Raw genomic sequence first — 18,443 nt, 5'->3', positions numbered from 1 at the left:
CATTCTTGCCCGATTGCAGCCTTGACCATTTAAAAACAGCCCTACCTGTATAGAAGCAGTTACAAGTTCCCCTAAACCACAAACTGTGTCCTGTATGATTAATTTGATATGTTTAAAGGCATTGATTTACTGCACATTCCCACAATATTCCCAAGACTAAGATTATCCTGATCTTTTGTGGTATCTCTGAGAGGTGAATCCCAATGTAGTACTTTGCTATGGCAACAGAAATCACACGATTTGTCATGGCAGAGCTGCTCCTCAGTGTCTCAGTTGTGAATCAAACAGCTCAGGTAACGTGGGGGCTCAGTGTAGCTCTGGAATTCCTGTGTCTCCTCCTCAAGGGCTGAGGCAGCTCATTCAGTGCTTGGTTATTGTCGTGAAAATGCTCAGAGCGAAACCAAAAGGAGTTTGGCTGCTGGTCTGTACTGGGACTTGGATTATCTCCGGTACTCAGGAAATAGAAGCAGCAGGTTGTTCTGTTTAGGGCAGGGACGTCCCTTTTGGGACAGGTCCTTGCAGTGGCAGGAACTTGCCCTGTAGCCTTTGGTCCTGAAGAAGTGCCTTCTGTCCCCTGCTTCCTCTGCCTTGTTTAGTAATAACTTCCTTCATGTTTGCTTATGTTCTTGGCCAAGTTTTGGCATCGTTTCTGTTTAACTGTTCTGGAAGGGCTGCTTCCACCTCCCTGGGGAGTAGCTCTGCTGATGTAACGCTGCGAGGAGAGGGCAGGGCCGTGCCTGTGTCACTGGCAGTGCCATGCAGGGCTGGGAACCCTTCCTGCATCTTTGTTCCCTTCCACTCAGGCTGAAAGCAATAAACCTGCACAGACTGTTGGGGCAGTGCTGCTCCTGTTGACCAAGGTGTGCCCCACACTGATCATATAAATCATCCTGGTGAAACAGGGAGCAGCAGTTAATAAAAAGTGCTTTGGGTTTATTTTTTCCTTTCATGAGTACGTCCAGCGAGGTAGAAAAGTCAGGTATAGCAAATTTGTTAGCAAATGCTAAAATCCAGTTCCTCCATTAAGCTGTATTTTTGTTGCATGGTTTTCAATTAAAAGAAAAAGCACAAGTGGAATTATGCTCTGCCTTGCAAATTCTGTGAGGATAAATATAGTCAGCACTTTCCCCCTCAGCATCACTATGGTGCAGCTCTTCCTTGGCACGTTCCTCCCGAAATCTGTTCAGAAAAGGGAAAACATTCCCTCTTGGTCCAAGGGCTGAGCAGGGTGGAGGAGCAGAAGCGTCTGACAAGTGCTGGAAGCTGCTCAGAGCTGCAGGTGAAGCCATGATCCCGCGGCTCAGGCAGGAAATATCCTCTCCTGGCAGCCCCTGGGGTGATCCCTGGCTGTGGGATGGAGCCAGATCTGAGTCCCTGTTCCAAGGCTGTGCCAGGTGGCTGCGGGCGCTGCCTTTGCTGGATGTTCCTCGGGCTGTGGGGAGCAATAAACAGAGCTTTGACCACTCAAGCAACTGAGATCAGTCACAAATGTGATCGCTTGGCAGCTGCAGCTTGGAGAAGTGAGCTCAGGGTTTGAATTCCAAGGTCTTGAATCCTGGCGCTGTCACCCGCTCACCAAATGGCTTCAGCTCAGATATTAATGTGTTTTCCATTTGTTGGCTCCTCTGATCTTGTGGAGGCAGACGGTGGATGTGTGTCAGGCCTGTGAACGTTGAACAATGAGCATCTGAGGGATTGAGGGGTATCAGATTTCTTTCTGGGTTTTGGAGCTTTGTAATAAATACAGGAAAACACAGGAGAGGCAGATAAAAATGCTTAACAGTGTCTTTATTCATGAGATATGGGTTGGTTTGGTTGGTTCTTACCCAAGAAATAGCTGTGGTCACTCTCTTATCTTCTTCTATCTTCACATGTCCTCACAGGAACTTCAGTCATGGCAAGGAGGAACATTTCCATGCTTGTGTCTGCAACACAAATCATGCCAGTAGTTTTAAGAGTGATGTTTTCATGTGAACTTAGCTTTAGAAACCTGGCTGCTGTGGCTGCTGTCATCATACCCATCCATCTTCACTGCTGTGTTAAAACCCAGAAGACCGTAGACTGATCGGGAGGTTTGCTCAGTGTCCTTTGGGGGAAGCCCCTTTGTTTGCTTTTGGAGGTGCAAGATCCTTCCCTTGATTACAGGTGGTGAGTTTGTGTTGCTTGAGTGGATGTAGCCAGTGAAATCTGAAATCATTGTGCTTTCAGTGCCACGTGTTTGTTGTGGCAGACAGCCTTCACCTGGCTTGGGACGAGGCCTTCTGGCCCTTTGTGCTGGTGCAATGGAAGAGAGGTTTTATTAAACTGGGAGAGAGGAGTGTGGGGAAGGGAGAGGCTGTGGCCATGCACAGCCTCCCTCGCTCCTCAGTGCAGCCCTGAATCAGACCAGACCCTTCACCCTGTCCACTTACCCAGATGAACACAGATAGCAACTCTTACCTTGAATTCCTGTCCTAAATCAACCAGGAGTTGTGTTGTTGCTCCAACACCTTCTGTGCTGCTCTTTAGTCAATTGCTCAGCATTTGAGGTAGGGATGTTTTTCGACCCAGACTCCACAATGTTCCTTCCCCTGCAAAAGTTCGAGGAGCTCTGCTTGGTGCCTCAGTGTCAAACCTCAGCTTGGTTTTCTCTGCAAATGGCACCCTTGGTTTGTGTGTCTGTGGAGTTTTGAGCTCCCGTTGGAAGTTTTCCATGTGATTGGAGTGTTTACAACTTGACTTTCTCTCGTCATTTCTCCCCTGCTTAGTGAGGATTAAATTCACAGGGCAGTTTCTGTGTTCTTAGAAAACACTTTCTCCTCTCTGGAACTTTGTTTGCCACCAAGGATGATGGACCTTTGTTTGAATCTCTTGATTGTTCTGACCCCTTCCAGAAATCTGACACAAACAGGATGAGCTCACAAATCTAATTCCCAAAGGGGACCGGGATTAAAGCTTGCCCTTGTTCGTTCATTTGCTTCTTGTAGCAGTTGGAATGAGTTTGATAATGTGGTGTCATTTTTAGCCAATGAGGAGCAACCCAGGCTTCTGCACCAGTGAAAACGAGTGGATTTTCTCCCCTCTCCCCTCTTGATGTGCTGCATGAGGAGTCTGAATTTTCAACAGGACAGCTCTTGGTTTCTCGTAGACTCTTAGGGAGCCCGGTGCTGCCAAGGCCACCCTTAATCCCTGTGCCCAGGTGCCACATCTACACAGCTTTTAAGTCCCTCCAGGGATGGGGACTCCACCACTGCCCTGGGCAGCCTCTGCCTAGGCTGAAAAACCCTTCCCATGAAGAAATTTTCCCAGTATCCTACCTCAACCTTCCCTGGTACAATTTGAGGCTGTTCCCTCTTGTCCTGTCACTTGTTCCCTGGAAGCAGAGCTCAGCCCTGCCATGGTGTATGGAAACAATCCCAGGAGTGTTGAGTGCTGCAAAGTCCTCAACTCTGAAAATGCAACTCATTCACGAGCACAGGGACTCCTCCCCATCTCCCTCTTCCCCGACAGTGCAGCTGAAGGTGAGCCCTGTCCCTGTGGATCCATTCCTGCAGGTGTTGGTTGCTGACTCCAGGCACCTGTTTCCTTTCCAGAGCCTGCAGTGGGGTTTGTACTGACTGAGCAAATCAACCCTTATCCACCAGAGCAACCTAGTGCTGTGGTCATGAAACTGCCCTGCACACAGCTGAGTGATAATCCCTTTCCAGGAACAGCTAAAAGCCCCTGGAAGGCTGTGTCTTACTGTGGGTTTCAGTTGCAGCATAAAGACAACAAATAAGGAGAACTCCTCTGTGTCCAGCACGATCAGATGCTGTTGTCTGTGTCCTCTGGAGAGGCTGAGTTTATGAAATTCTCCTCTGGTGACAAGTGTGATATCAATCAGTCTTCTAGGATTGGATCTTACAAAGCTTGTACCTGGGGGGAATTTCTATGAAGATATCAACAAAACAAGCAAGGTTACGGTTGTTGTGTTACTTCTGTGATGCATAAGGGACACACTGAAAGAGATTTGATTGAATTTTAACATAGAATTTTTGGGGTACTTTCCTTTCATCCTGTTATATCTGAATGTCTCTTTAATGGAGAAATTTACCTGTTGGGATAGGACAAGGAGTAGATGTTATAAATTGAAAAAAGGATCGATTTACATTGGGAGGAAACTCTTCCCTGTGAGAGTGCTGGGGCCCTGGCACAGGGTGCTCAGAGCAGCTGTGGCTGCCCCATCCCTGGAAGTGTCAAAGGGATGGGGGCTTGGAGCAACCAGGGTTAGTGGAAGGTGTCCCTGTTCCATGGAGGAACTGGTTTTTAAGTTCCCTCCCAACTCCGACCATTCTGGGATTCTGTTGCCATGATGCTGTTTTTGGAGGGGGGAGTTCCTCTGAATCTGCAAATCCGATGAAAACTCTTTTCTCTTTTGACTTGTTAAAAACAGGATAAAACATGGGCTGATGTTGACCATGCTGGTGTTTCCAGGCAGGCTCAGATGGCAGCTCCAGTTGGGATGTTCCCATTCCAGAGGGCAGAGCAGAGCAGCATCCACACCGTGTCCAGAGCCAGAGCATGGCCCTGAACCCACAGTCCTCCATGTGCACCATGACCAGTGTCTGATACCAAAGCCCTGAAGCCTTAGGATGAATTTTCCCAAGATTTATTAATTTATAGCACTAGGGGGGAAGTATTTGCTCATATCTAATAACTTTATGCAGTTAAAAAGGAGGGAATCTGGAGAAGCCTGTGTGGTCATGTGTTCCCTTCTCCCTGCCACTGCAGGGATCTGGGAAGGGGTGGCTGTCAGGGTTTGTTTGGATCTGAGCAATTTTTCACGAGCTGGGAGAAAGGTTTTCCCATTTCGTGGGGAGAGGAAAGCAAAACAGGTGCAGCCGGTCAGTTTGGGAATCTCATTTCATTTCTGAGCCCAGGGAATCATTACTAACCTAATTTACTTGGAGATTGGATTTTCTGAGTTGTGACTCTTGTGTGAGCTGTTTATTTCTTCCATCCTGCTGGAGGTTCCGGCTCTGTCCTCTCCACGAGATTTTCCCTGTGTGTGGAAGTGTTTTATGCAATAACCCTCTCTGCTCTGGGGTCTGCAGCCTGTGCATTGACCAGTCTGTGAAGGAGTTTGTGACCTGCCTCACAACGAAAATTAATGTTGTGGGCTGCAGGGGGCTGGGACAAGGACACAGCAGGATTTACCCTGGGATTTAGCTGTCCGTGTGGCACTGCTTGCAGCCCTGCTGAGTGACAGGAAGTGTGGGAATTCTGGGACTTGGAAGCTTACATTCCCTTCAAAGCATGCTGGTGTACAGGAAAGGCTCAGCAGGGACCCCAAACCTGGGAGGCTCCTGACGTCCAAGCCACATTTACCTGCTGGGGAAGATCCCGTTGTCATGGTCAGCAGTAGGGTAAACTTTCCTCAAGGAAGTTCCTTCAAAGGACAAGTAATGAACTGAACTTGCAGAGTCCCATTTCCCCCTTTGGCTGCTTCCCATGTCCCACCTGGCTGCCAGTGGGCCAGGGGTGGCCTTGACTCTGTCCCTGTCCCTTCACCATCGTGGCTTTCCTTGGACACAGAGCGAGGCCACCCCAGTGGCCAGCAGCGTGTCCCGCTGCCCCAGCTGGCTCCAGGGGGATCCATGTGGGCTTGGCACTGCTGCCTGGGCATGCCACTTGTCACCTGGATGTCACTCATGAGGTTCCATTCGTAATGAAATGGTGGTTCAGTTTAAAACAGAGGCATCACTTTCCGCATGGAATATTCTCTCTTAGCTGCAAGCAGAGCTCCTTTTGGCCCAAAGTATTTGTTACTTCCTTAAGATCCTGATTTGTTTCCTTTTTAAATTGCCTGCTTACCTGTGCCTCAGTGCCTACTCAGAGAGGGGCTGTCACCAGGGGCTCTCCCAACACCCAGCAGGAGCCAGAGCTGCTCCAACGGCTCCCTGGTTCTGCAGGGCAGAGCATGGTCATGGGGTGGAGGGGTGAGCAAGAAGCCTCCTGTTATTTTTTGTAACCCATCCTCCCTGCCAAACGGCCTATTTTCTGCCCCTAATGGTTTCTGCCTAACAAATGGTGTTTCTTTTTTACAGCGTTATGATCCTGGACTTGTTGTGGTGATGGTAAACTTAGCAGTGGTAATTTTTTATTTTCAGACTGAATTACTCCTTTTGTCATCAGTGCACCAATGTTAGGCTTACTTTCTCTGTTGTAGCCATCATCCTTCTGCTTGGTCTTTCATTTTCCTTTCCTTTCCTTTCTTTATGCACACTTGTCTGATCCTTGTTCATTAAAGGGTATTGCTAAGAAGGGATGTTTCTGTTTGTGTTAGAACTGCCAAAATCAGTTTAAACATAAATTTTTAATACTGTCCAAACTTGATTTTTTTTCCCCCCAACACGATGGGCACTAGCACTTGCTACTGCAATTTCCAAATAGATTTTGAATTAAAAAAAACCAACCCAAAAAACTTTGACTGCCTTAGAAGGCAAAAGTACTGATGCATTGTTTGTGTACAGGGGTTTACCAGGGCAATGAGGCTGCATCAAAAGATCTCAATTGCTGGAGAAATAAAACAAAAACGAACCAAAAATACCCAAAACCAAAGCAAAACAAAAAGAAAAAAGCTTGCAAAAAAAAATTGAATAATAAATTGTTGGCACTTGGTGCCAACCAGTCTATTCGGTTTCACCACTTACCAGTAAATCCCTGGCTGAGACGTTATGAAAGTGATATTGCACCCAGGAAGTCATTTTTATAACCTGTCTTTAATTTGGTCCTTTTGCTAAAAATTGCAGTCACTGCTTACTGTATTATACCATTGGGCATAAGAGAAGCCTTGTCAAAGATGAGCATTAAATATCCAAAGGAAAGCTTAATCCAAACCATTTCAGGTTCATGTGATCACTACTTTTGGACCTGCTGCCTGTCAAATCGTGGGCATATCAACAAAACTATAAAGCAATTAATTAAATGGTTTTATTTCTGAATAACACCACATGTCTGTACTTTAAGGTTCAAAAGCCCCTCTGGGGCTGTGTTTTTGGCAGGAATTATGGCTGATGCTGGCAAACAGTTCACACCTATCCAGGTTTTCTGAGGCAGTTTTAAAGACTTTAACCTTTTGCACATGTGGATGGCAGTGAAATATTTCGGCATGACTCCAACCTGTCGGTCTTTTAGCCCAAAGGTATAATACCTGTGTATGTGTGTATAACAAAAGAGTTGTTTACACCAAACAAGAGCAATAATAAGGGAAGTAAACATTCTGTTTTTTCACTCAAGGTTTGCACTGGAGAAGGTAAGTACTTTGTCAGTGGGTTACATCACAACCACCAGTGCCAGTTGTGATGTAAAAATCAAAATCATAATAATTAAAAAAAAAAAAAAAAAAAAAGCTGTGGTAGTAAAGTGCTTGTCTGCCCCATTTTGCTTTGTTTGGCTGGTTATGAGTGGATTAAAGATATGTTTTTTTTAAAAAAAATAAATCTTCAGCATAGTTTGATTAGTTCAAAGTCAATTTTCTTCGCAACCAGTCCTTTTCACAGCTTACAGGTGACACGGCGGGGCCAGAACATCGCTCCAGGGCTGGGGGAGCAGGGACTGACCCCTGGCTGAGACTGGGTGGTTGGATGGGGGAAGTTTGGCTCCTCAGCATTCCTTGCTCCTAAAGGGCAAAAGCTGCTGGGAGGGAGGCTTCCACATCCTTTACAGGGAAGTTCTAATCGATTATTCATGAGCTGCAACAGTGGAATGTGATTAGCAGCTTCCTCACTCTTATGGGGAGATGAGGAGCCTGACGTGGAAGCCTTGAGGAAAAGGCTCAAGTCCTGTTATCAGCCCTGCCCCAGGGCTTGTCGTGGGGGAACATTAACCACAAGAAGCTTTTACCTGAGCAGTTAATGTTCAGAAAATGCGTTTATCATCCTGGGTGCCACTGGGAGCTGGGCACAGGGTTGGCTGTAAGCTGTGAGAATGGCTCGTGTTTGGTTCACTGTAGCTTTCTGGTCTCTGCACTCCAAGGCAAGATCTCTAACCACCCAAACCCAATGTGTACAGTGAGCTGTGGTGCTGGGCTGCTGCTGACCCTTCTCTGTGTGTTCCTCTTCCAGGGAGGACGGATCCCATCCCTATCGTCGTCAAGTATGATGTCATGGGCATGGGCCGCATGGAGATGGAGGTGAGCTCCCCTCAGCCCTGCAGGGCTTCTGGGGAGTGGGTGGGAAAGACATGGAAAAGTGAGAGTTTGTGCATCCGAGGCAAAGAGCAACTTGCTCTTAAATCAGCGCAGTAAGAAAACACTTGTCTGCAAAATGCATCCTCTGTTTTTCCCTGTGAGCCCGAGTTCTGGGGTCTGGATGCTCCCCAAAATCCCTGGGCTCTGAGATTTCCCCTCCCCAAAGCTGCCATGAGCCTGCCAGGGCCCTTCACATCAGGGGGATTATTGACCTGTTTTATGCTTGGGGTGGCAAAAGAGAGAAAGCAAAGTACAACTTGCATAGGCTCTGTTTCAGTTGAAGTTGTTAAGTTGTGCTTTCTGGTAGATTTGATAGTGCAGTGTATTTATGGGCCAAACTGCATCTCTTCTCTGTTTTTTTTTTAAACAGCTCGACTACGCCGAGGATGCCACAGAGCGGAGGCGAGTGCTGGAGGTGGAGAAGGAAGACACTGAGGAGCTGAGGCAGAAGTACAAGGTACAGAGAGAGGGACATCAACATCACGGTGTCTGTGGGCTGGTTGGGAAAAGATCAGTTCTGATGGGGCCGAGTTCTCTTCGTTCTGCCGCAGTGATGGCGACAGAAATTCGCTGCGCTTGGGTTTGGTCGTTGTGGAAATTATTTGTATTTTAACACACTGGTTATTCACTTCCTGGCATCAGCCTTCCTGTTTGTTTAGCTGCTGAAGAACCCCCAGACAGCAGCAGGGCTTTCTCCTGTGCTTTGCTGCTGTTCTGGAATGAACAGTCCTGGGGTGAGCAGGACATTTCCTTCCCTACACCCAGGGCTGCCAGATTTTTCGAGTGAGCCTGCCATGTCAGGACAAAACCTGCAGGTGGTAGAGGGGCAGTTACCAGCTGGGAGGGGAGGAGCTCTTGTGTTGTGTGGAGTGAGCAGTACATCATGATGTTATTGCGTAAATCCTGCTTGCTTTGGAAAAGCAGGACATGGCTCCATCTTGGAGAAATGGATGGGCTGGACCTCTTTGGAAGAATTGTTCAGGCAGCATTAAAAAAAAAGGACAAATTCTGTATTTCTGTGGGATTTACAAAACCTGTGGGGTTATTTTGTAAGCCAAGGGCTGATAAAAATGAGCTGTGGTGTTGGGACTGAGCGTGACATGCAGGAGCATTCTTGGATTAGCTGTAACTGGGTTCTCTATGGAGACATGGTCTCTGCTCATCCTTTAATCCACTCTTCTGCTTCCCAGCCCCTCAGTCCATCAGCTCTTAGGAAAGCCTGCTTGTTCAATTGTCTGGAGATTTGGGGAGTACCAGGGTTGAGGAAGAGCTCAAGACATCCAAATGAAGTGTCAGTCTTGCATAAATTTTAATTATTTGAGAAATAATGGGAAAGTACTTTCAATGCCATTAAAATTAAACATAACCTCTGCAAATCTAAAATTCCATTTCCCCAGCTGAACAGTTAATTCTTCAGGCAGTTTGTTCAGCTATGAAAATTTACAGCCTCCTCTCCTCCTTTTTTTTTTTTTTTTTTTTTTTTCCTTGAGACCTTGACTTGTTTGCTATGTGAACTGCAGGTGTTTGGGTACCCAGAGGGGCTGTGGACGCTCCATCCCTGGGAAGGTTGGATGGAGCTTGGAGCAACCTGGTCTAGTGGGATGTGTCCCTGCCCATGGTAGGGAGTGGGACTAGGGGAGCTTTAAGGTCCTTCCCAACCAAAACCATTTTGTGATCCTGGAGTTCTTGGGGTTTACAATTATCTTTCCAAACGCAGCCCAACCTGTGTTGCTCTAAGAGTCTTTTTCTCTTCCTGCCCTCATCCAGCACAGGTTTTTCTCAGGAGCTCTGGAGCAGTAGCAGTCTCTCCCAGCTCCAGTGGGTTTTTATTAGCTCAGATCATCCTTGGCCCCTTGCATTTTGGTATTAATCTGTGAAAAATCTCTGCAGCCGTTACTTTTTGCTGCTCCACAGGAGTCCATTATGTAACCGCTGATGGCACTGCATCCTGATCAGCCATTCAGGGAGCCTCAGAGGAATTTTGGATAACTCTGCAGCCAAGAAATGTTTTTTAATTCCCTTTTTTTTTGTATAGATTCTGATCACTCAAATGGCTGGGTTTCATTGTTTAGCCACAGGATGCTTGCTCAGAAAAACCTACACATGGCGCAGGAAGCTTGTCTGGAATTCAGAGGAACTTTAAACGTCCGTGTTCTGTGGAGCTCACGCTGCTCTGTTTTCCTTTCTTGTCTTCCTGGGGACCTGCTTCAGGCTCAAAACTCCAGATTTGTTGGTTTATTTTTTTTTTTCCCCTTAACAAGGGCATCTGGTAATAGATGGAAGCAGGAAGTTGCTTCCTTTTTTATGTAGAAATGAACAGTGCTTTAAATTAAAAACAATCCCAGACATGAGCACTACAATTTTTTAGACTTTTTTTTTTCTTCTCCTGGGATGTTGAAATTTTTAATATAAATTTTGCATCATAAAACACGCAAAGTAATTTTATTTTAATGCCATTTTGATGTGGTAACTAGGAGATAAACCGTATTGCTTTGAACAAGATCTGAAATTCAAAGGCAAAACCTTTCAGAGTTTTCTGTCTTAAATGTTTGCTGCCTCCTCTTGCTGAGGCAGGAAGCTTCCCATAGGAAGTCTGTATTGAAGATGGAAAAAAAGATCCTTAAGTGCTTTTTCTCTAATGTTAGGCTTTTTTTTTTATATAATTTCTCTTTATTCCAGTTGAAATGCCTATGGTCAGTGGTTATATGGGAAGTGCTGCAGTGAGTACAGTGGGCTTTGTGAGGCAGCATTTGTAGCTGACTTTGAGTAAAAGCTTCCACCTCCTCAGGGTAAACCTCCCCCAGAGAGCTCGTGAAAAGTGGTGATGTTTTATTAATTCTACTGGTGGGGCTGTAATTGATACAGCCTGGCAAGAGTGAACAGCTGCTTAGCCCTGAGGTTCCCATGTCCCAGCATCAGGTGTGTCTCGGAGCCCCCCAGATGTGCAGCAGCACAGGGATAGCACTGGCTCCTTCCACACCTGGATTTCCAGCCAGTGCAGCCACTTGTCAGACTGGGATTTCCCCAGTCCCAGAGCTCAGTGCATATTCAAAACCTGTAGCTAAAGAGGGAAGGATGTGGCTGTTGCCAGGTGAGCCACCTCATCTCTGCCTGGAGGTTTGGTTTTCCACCTGTGCAAATGTTCAGTTAGAGAAGGGGAAAGACTCTCAGCGCTCCAAGGCTGTCTCCCTGCCCTGACCATTAAATGCAGCTCCCTGTGTCCACTGCAGTGTGGGTCCTGTGCTGAGCCCGGCCTGAGGGACAGTTCTGCCTCTGGGAATATTTCACTGGAGTGGATTGGGCTTGGCAGGTTCTGAAGGATAGTTCCCAGCCAGAGCCATGATCCTCCCACCTGAATTCAGGCAGCCAAACCAGGGTCAAGCAGACATCTCTTCACACTCAAAATGGAGCAGTGTCAGCTTTAGAGCTGTAAGGTTCTGTTCCAAAGGCAGGGATCCTCCTAGCTTTGATGCCAGCGTGTCTCTGGGTTAGCTCGAGGTTTTGAACTTCTCCTTGGAGACAGACAATCCAGGAGGCTCCCCTGGGGCAGAGCTGCCTTCCCCCATCAGCACTGCAGGCCTTGTTTTAAGCAGTCTCCTTTTAGTGATACTTCTGCGATGACCAGGGGATGTTCAGTCCTCGTGGGTTCTTTCCTACGCAGAACATTCTGTGATTCTGGGTAACAAATGGGGCCAAGGTAGGGAGCATTGTGAAGTTCTGGAATCCCACCAGTTCTGTGAATTTGCCAAGGCTGCTCAGCTTAGTAAGCCGGGTTCAGTAAGGCCGAGTGCTGGGACCTGCATTTGGGTCACAGCAACCCCATGGGATGTTCCAGGTGGGGGCAAAGTGACCGGAAAACTGGACAGGATGTGGAGGAGCTGGTCAGCAGTGGCTGGACTTGTGCCCAGGGGTGCCCAGGTGGGCAAGAGGCCAGTGGCAGCTGGGCTATCCCAGGTGGGGTGGTGACAGGACCAGGGCTGGCACTGACTGTCCCCTGAGCTGGCACTGCTGAGGGACCTCAGGTGCTGTGTGCAGTTCTGGGCACCTCATGACAGGAAGGACATTCAGGGGCTGGAGCATGCCCAGAGAAGGGAATGGAGCTGGGAATGGGCTGGAGCCCCAGGAGAGGCTGAGGAGCTGGGCAAGGGGCTGAGCCTGGAGACAAGGAGGCTCAGGGGGGACCTGGTGGCTCTGCACAACTCCCTGACAGGAGGGGACAGCCGGGGGGGTCGGGCTCTGCTCCCAGGGAACAGGGACAGGAGGAGAGGGAGCGGCCTCAGCCTGGGCCAGGGGAGGCTCAGGTTGGACAGCAGCAGGAATTTCCCCATGGAAAGGGTGCTCAGGCCTTGGCAGGGGCTGCCCAGGGAGGTTTGGAGTCCGCATCCCTGGAGGTGTCCTAGGAATTCCTGGAGGTGGCACTCAGAGCTCTGGGCTGGGGACAAGGTGGGGTTTGGGCACAGGTTGGACCCAGTGATCTTGGGAGTGTTTCCAGCCTCACTGATCCTGTAATAAATACAATCAATGTACACTAAGTTTTTATTAAGCACTATTTTTCCTTAAAGGACTAACCCATCATCTTCCAGCCTGTTCTGCAGGACACTTAACAGAAGGATTTTTTTGTTAATTTTTCAGGATTATGTTGATAAAGAGAAGGCCATTGCCAAGGCTTTAGAAGACCTCAGAGCAAACTTCTACTGTGAACTCTGTGACAAGCAGTATCAGAAGCACCAAGAGTTTGACAACCACATCAACTCTTACGATCATGCTCACAAGCAGGTAACCAATTGTGGACAGCACAGTTCATCAGTTTGATATTCACTGTGGTGGTCTTGTTTGTGGTTAATACTTGGAGTTTCCCTGGTGTATCTGTTTTCCTTACTGGTCCAGGAATAGGTGTTTTATGTCGCTGGGTAAGATTTTTATGCCCATCATTCACGTAAGATCACAAACCAACAAAAGAACCCTAAGCCCCACTCCATGGTTGGCATCAAGGAGCCCCAGTTCTGAAAGACCCACAGGCAGGAATGCGCTGGTGTTAAACTGAGGAGAGTACACATAAAGGTGGATGGCTCCCAGCTTGCTTTTAGCATTAGTGCAGCTTTGGGGAGTGATGATTCCCCACATGTGAGCATTTTACTGTCTGAGTCTGTGTTCTGTGGAGTTACTGAAAACAGACTAGGAAATAATGGGCTGTGTCAGAGGAATCCTAAGAAAGGAGCACTTCCCAAATTCAGTAATTCTCAGGAGAAGGTGGGTTCAGAGTCTCTGTGGAGCTGGCTTTTTTCCCAAGGTAGGGATGTACTGTAGTGTCTTCATGCTGCACAGTAAGTAATGGGAGTTCTTGTGTTAGCCTGATCTGTTTGACCATTTAAACTGCTAAATGAGATGTAACTGCGCAGCAGATAGCAGTGTTGGCCTCCTCCAGGGCTGGAAGGGCTCAGAGGAGGGATTTGATGTTCCTAGTCATAAATTCTAACAACACAATCATCAGACTGCTGGTAACTCGAGGAGGATGTGCTGTAGAGCTGCAAAATAGCAGTGAAAACAGCTTAAAAACAAGAATGTGGCTTTAGAGTATGATTTTTTTTGCGTGTGTGTATTAAGTGTAGGATATGACAGAGAATCTGCTTTGAACTAAGGGAGTCTTGTCGGGAATTCTCATGGCGGGGCTGTTGGGCTCTCTGAAAATTGTGGTTTGGTAGAATCAAGAGCAGAAACTCATTTATTCCTTTGGTTATTGGGCAGAGGGGTGGTTTTGGCTGAGCTCAGTCGTGACACCTGAGAGCAGAGAACTTCCTTGGAAAGTCTCTCATCAGTTTGACTGAAACCCGAGTGCAGTGACCTGCATTTATCTGGGAGGTGGCAGGACCTGTTTGTGTCACATTCTTGGTGTGCTGATGCTGTGGGATTCCACGAACTGCTCCAGCCCTCGGTGACTGATGGAGCACTGATGTGAGCCTGGCCAGGCTCCGAGCTCTTCCAGCAGCTGGAGACGCTGTGGAGGAGGAAACCAACCTGTGGAAAGCAATAAAAGGGGAGTCATCAGCGGGAGTGGCCTGATGAGAGAAAAATGCCTTGTGCACCCACAGGGTGGGGTCATCTCATCAGGAGAAAGAATTTGGAGGTTGCTTGGTACTGCCGATTATGTCGAGAGGAATTATGTTCTTGGATAATTCCATCCATTGCAGTCACTTCAGGCAGGCTTTGGAGAAAATGAGCCTCCAAACTCTGGCTGCATCACCCAGCATTAATTTCTAGTTACAGAGGGATTTAAACAAAGAAGCAATCATGCTTTGCTTAGGGAAAAAATTGCTTGTCCAGCTTTGTCGGGCTGAAATGTGTGACCCCACTGGGTCAGCATTCAGGGAGTGAACTTGAAACCCCCGAGACAGAATGACGGTGGATTTGCATAAGTAACATTATCTCACTGCTGTGCTCCCTCCTTCTCCAGGAAGGCTCATATGCAGCAGTACAGATTTTAAAACAGTTAAAAAACAAAACAAAAAAACCCCTGTGCTTTTGATATGTTGCATGTTGATATTTTATAGTTTGTCTCTTCAGACAAGAAGGTGAGGTTGCAGAAAGGTGAGCCTAAAGTTTTTGAGGAAAAACATGAACTTTTCCTAAAAGTAGGCCATCGGTTGGCTTTCTTGGAAAGAAAGGCCATTACAGTATCTTAGTTACAGCAACCCAGCTTGGTATACATCATCTGCGAGATTTTGTTGCCTCAGTGGTAATTTTTGAGGCAACAGAGCTCATTTTTGCCTTTTTCTTGGCTCGGTTTCCACAACATTTTTGCATTCAAGTATTTTTAGTTCCACATCCCCCTGACGCTGGAGTGTTTGGTTATCCCTCTGTGGCTCAGCAGGCATTAGGCTGTCCCTGTAAATAGATGTTCCATCCTCAGATCCCTTTCCACTCCTGAGTTATAAAGACACTGTCTTGTATTCCAGGAAGGAACTCGGGATTATTGCCCAACAGGGATGATAGGTAAGTGTATTGATCCCAACCGGATGAATTTTGGACCCACCAAAATTGTGTCAACACCAAACAATTAAAGGGAAGGTTTATTCTCTTTATTTCCTGCCTGTCCTGGTTTCATAGACCATTTGGCTACATCTGAATCAACACCAAGTTTCTCCAAAAGGCAGCATTTCCTTACCTGGGAAAAGATCCTAGCGTTTATTCTCCCAAACCATTGGCATGTTTTAGCCATTGTGTGGGAGGTGTGCAGTGTCCTTCTGGAGCTGTTTTTAATTAGGTGGATACTTGAGATGAGAAGTGCAGCTGTTTTAAGGGCCAGTCACCCTCTGGTCAGCACATGGCCTGTCCCTCTCAGGGGACTGAAAGCAGCTGGAGCGGGTGCAGATGGCCCTAAAGGAGGGACAATAAGCTCAGTTCTCTCATACACCCTTCAGTGAGCAACTGGAAAAGGCTGCATCTCATAACTTCTTGTACAGCTGCTGATGTCTTTAATGGTGGGTTTTTTAGCTGTAGATTTTGATCTTGAAGGCCTGGTAGGTTATGAAGGGCCCCCACTCATGATGGTGCCCAGCCCTGATGGTCAACAGAGTAATAATTAACAATAATCAAAAGTCTAAAGGTGGCAAATGTAGAAAGAAAGCTTCTGCAGCTAAGAAGGAGCTTGAGTGGTAAAGATGGACCCCGTGTATATCCCTGGAAGTGTTCAGGGCCAGGTTGGACAGGACTTGGAGCAACCTGGGATAGTGCAGGGTGTCCCTGCCTGTGGCAGGGGGTCGAACAAGGTAATCTGTAGGATCTTTTAGCCAAACCAGTCTGTAATTCTGTGATTTTTGTTCTGCTTTACTGCAGATCCACAATGTCCTGATCCTTGGCAGCTCCCACAGTCCTAGAACACTCTGGACCCAGTGGGAATGTGTCCTTAGGGCATTACACCTGTGGGGACTCCTTATTTGATTTGGGGTTTTGACATTAAGATAAAGGCCTCATGTTAGATTTGTGTGAAGATGAGTGCAAGCCCCTTATCTGGGTTGTGCCCAGTCTGTGTGTTCCTATCAAATAAACCTGTATGTGCAGGGCCCAGCACCTGGAGCAGCCTGCAAGAGTTATGGTTGGAATTACCTTGTGTGTCAGTTATGTAGCATTTACAGTCAGCTTTTACTGTGTGGGGTTTTTAACAATCCAAGAACTTGGAGAATCTCCCACCACCACCTTGTTCTGCTTGTGTGCCTGCTGAGGGCTCGAGCTGTTTACTGAGTCACTGACCCAACAGAATCAAAACATTCCCCTTCTGCATTCCCTGTGAAAAACAAACGTGTTCCTGAGTGAACCTGTGCCAGGTTCCCTGGGAGAACACAAACCAGCATTGAAATGCAGGCTTTTATGTAGCTGGTTTTTTTTCCCTAAGTATGTGGTGTTTTGAAGGTGTAGGTGATTAATTCTGCCTAGATTCTCTTTGTAAAAGGCAAAGGGAGTGTATTCCATGAAGAAGTTCTTTGGGAAAGAGGGTGGAAGCCAGAACTGAAAGTATAGATGTGCAGTTCTCTTTGTGCCCTAATTAGCTGCATCCTTGCTTCTCATGCCGAGGGGGAGGGATCTGTTCAAGCACAATAAAATTACCAATATAGTCACTGCTGGGGTTAAGGAATACTCTGAATGCAAACTCTGAACTTTGTGTTTTGGGGAAAATTGGGATTTCCAAAACCTTGGACCTCCCAAGCACAGCTTGAATGAAGAAGACTGAGGAGGGAATCTCTGAGGTACTTGGTGTTACATGGGAGGTTCTTCTGCTTCAGAAATGCTTTGCCCTCAGAAAACCCACCAGTTAACAATAAAGGGGCTAGAAGAGAACTGGAGAGGGACTTTGGACAAGAGCATGGAGTGATAAAACAAAGGGCAGTGGATTCAACTGAAAAGGGAGTAGGTTTGGATTAGAGATAATGAGGAAATTCTCCCCATTGAGGATGGGAATGCCCTGGCACAGGCTGCCCAGAGAAGCTGTGGCTGCCCTTGGATCCCTGGAAGAGTCCAAGGCCAGGTTGGACATTGGAGCTTGGAGCACCCTGGGATAGTGGAAGGTGTCCCTGCCCATGGCAGGGAGTGGGACTGGGTGAGCTTTAAGGTCCCTTCCAACCCAACCCATTCTATGTTTTTCTTAACCCAGCTAAGAAAAATACTGATTCCTTCCAGGGAGGAAATTAAGATGAAATCAATCTGCATTTGCAGGCCATTTCCCCTCTGTTCTTTTCACTTCATTTATAAGTGTGCAAAGAATGTTGATGACCAAAGATAAGCCAGGCTTGTGTTCCCACTTCAATAAAATGATCAAGGTTGCCATTCTTTGAGCTTGTGTTTAATGGTGTTGTTCACTCCCAGAAGCTTTTGGGGCAAAGAATTGAGCAGACATCAAAAGTTCAGAAAGCCAGAAATCTGCTGGCACAGAATGAAAAGTACAATATTATTATTTTATTTAATGTCGGTTGGCAGAGAGACATGAGAACAATGGCAAGAGAGGAGGGGGCTCTGATGTCATGGGAGCTGCCTCAAGCCCCAGAGGTGGATCTGCTCTGACCCATCTCAATATGAGGTTTGGCATGAAAGTCTCACGTCTTCAGGTGTGGTGTCAGTGCTTTTGTCTTGTGAGAATAACAGGGGCTCTTTCTGCTCTGTGCTTTTAGGCAAAGAATGTCTCTCAGGGGGCCTCAGTTCAGTGATGCTGGGTGGCTTTGTCACCTTAAACAGAGAAAATCCATATGCTGCTGGTCCTGAGCCTGTAAAGCTCTGCACCCCAACTGGGTACTGGGGAAGTCTTACCTGGTACCATCAGCAAAATCTGGGGTGTGCTGAGTTTTTTTCATGGCCCTGAGGCTGCCAGAGCTCCAGGAGCACTTGGACAATGCTCCCAGGGATGCACAGAGTGGGATTGTTGGGGGGGTTGGACTGGATCATCCTTGGCGATTCCTTCCTACTTGGGACATCGTGTGATGACCCAGTGGTTTTCCTGTTGCAACAATTCCTGACTCCTGCTGACCCCCCTGATTTCCCCACTTTGCTGTGCCTGGGATGGGCTCTCAGGAGCTTTTCATTAGTGCTGTAGTGCAGCTGCTTTAAGCTGATTTGTGAGAATTGGAAGGTACTAGTGGTGTTTGCCAGTTTGGCCCCTCCTGAGCCACGCAGGGATTGGGAGATAATCCAGCACTGTGGCCTCTTTGTGCTGCAGTCCAGAGGCAGCTGCAGATTTGATACCAAACCT

At 47.3% G+C, this 18,443-nt stretch overlaps 1 protein-coding gene across 2 annotated transcripts in view; it reads left to right on the top strand.

Annotated features, from left to right (window-relative positions):
- Positions 1–18,443, top strand: part of GPATCH8 (G-patch domain containing 8) — a 55,924-nt gene that overhangs the window by 27,210 nt on the left and 10,271 nt on the right. The window contains exons 1-4 of one of the 2 annotated variants that reach the window (XM_066205278.1): positions 6,093–6,110; positions 8,085–8,152; positions 8,580–8,666; positions 12,842–12,985. In XM_066205278.1, the coding sequence (XP_066061375.1) occupies positions 8,126–8,152; positions 8,580–8,666; positions 12,842–12,985 (258 nt within the window). In that variant the 5' untranslated portion in view covers positions 6,093–6,110; positions 8,085–8,125. Of the gene's footprint in view, positions 1–6,092; positions 6,111–8,084; positions 8,153–8,579; positions 8,667–12,841; positions 12,986–18,443 lie in introns of those variants that run through there. The other variant, XM_066205276.1, reaches the window with a different exon arrangement.

Source organism: Chamaea fasciata, unplaced genomic scaffold, assembly GCF_029207755.1.
Source record: "Chamaea fasciata isolate MVZ Bird 193981 ecotype frontalis unplaced genomic scaffold, bChaFas1.0.hap1 SCAF_27, whole genome shotgun sequence".
Lineage (NCBI taxonomy): Eukaryota > Metazoa > Chordata > Aves > Passeriformes > Sylviidae > Chamaea > Chamaea fasciata.
This window is presented reverse-complemented; position numbering and strand designations above follow the sequence as displayed.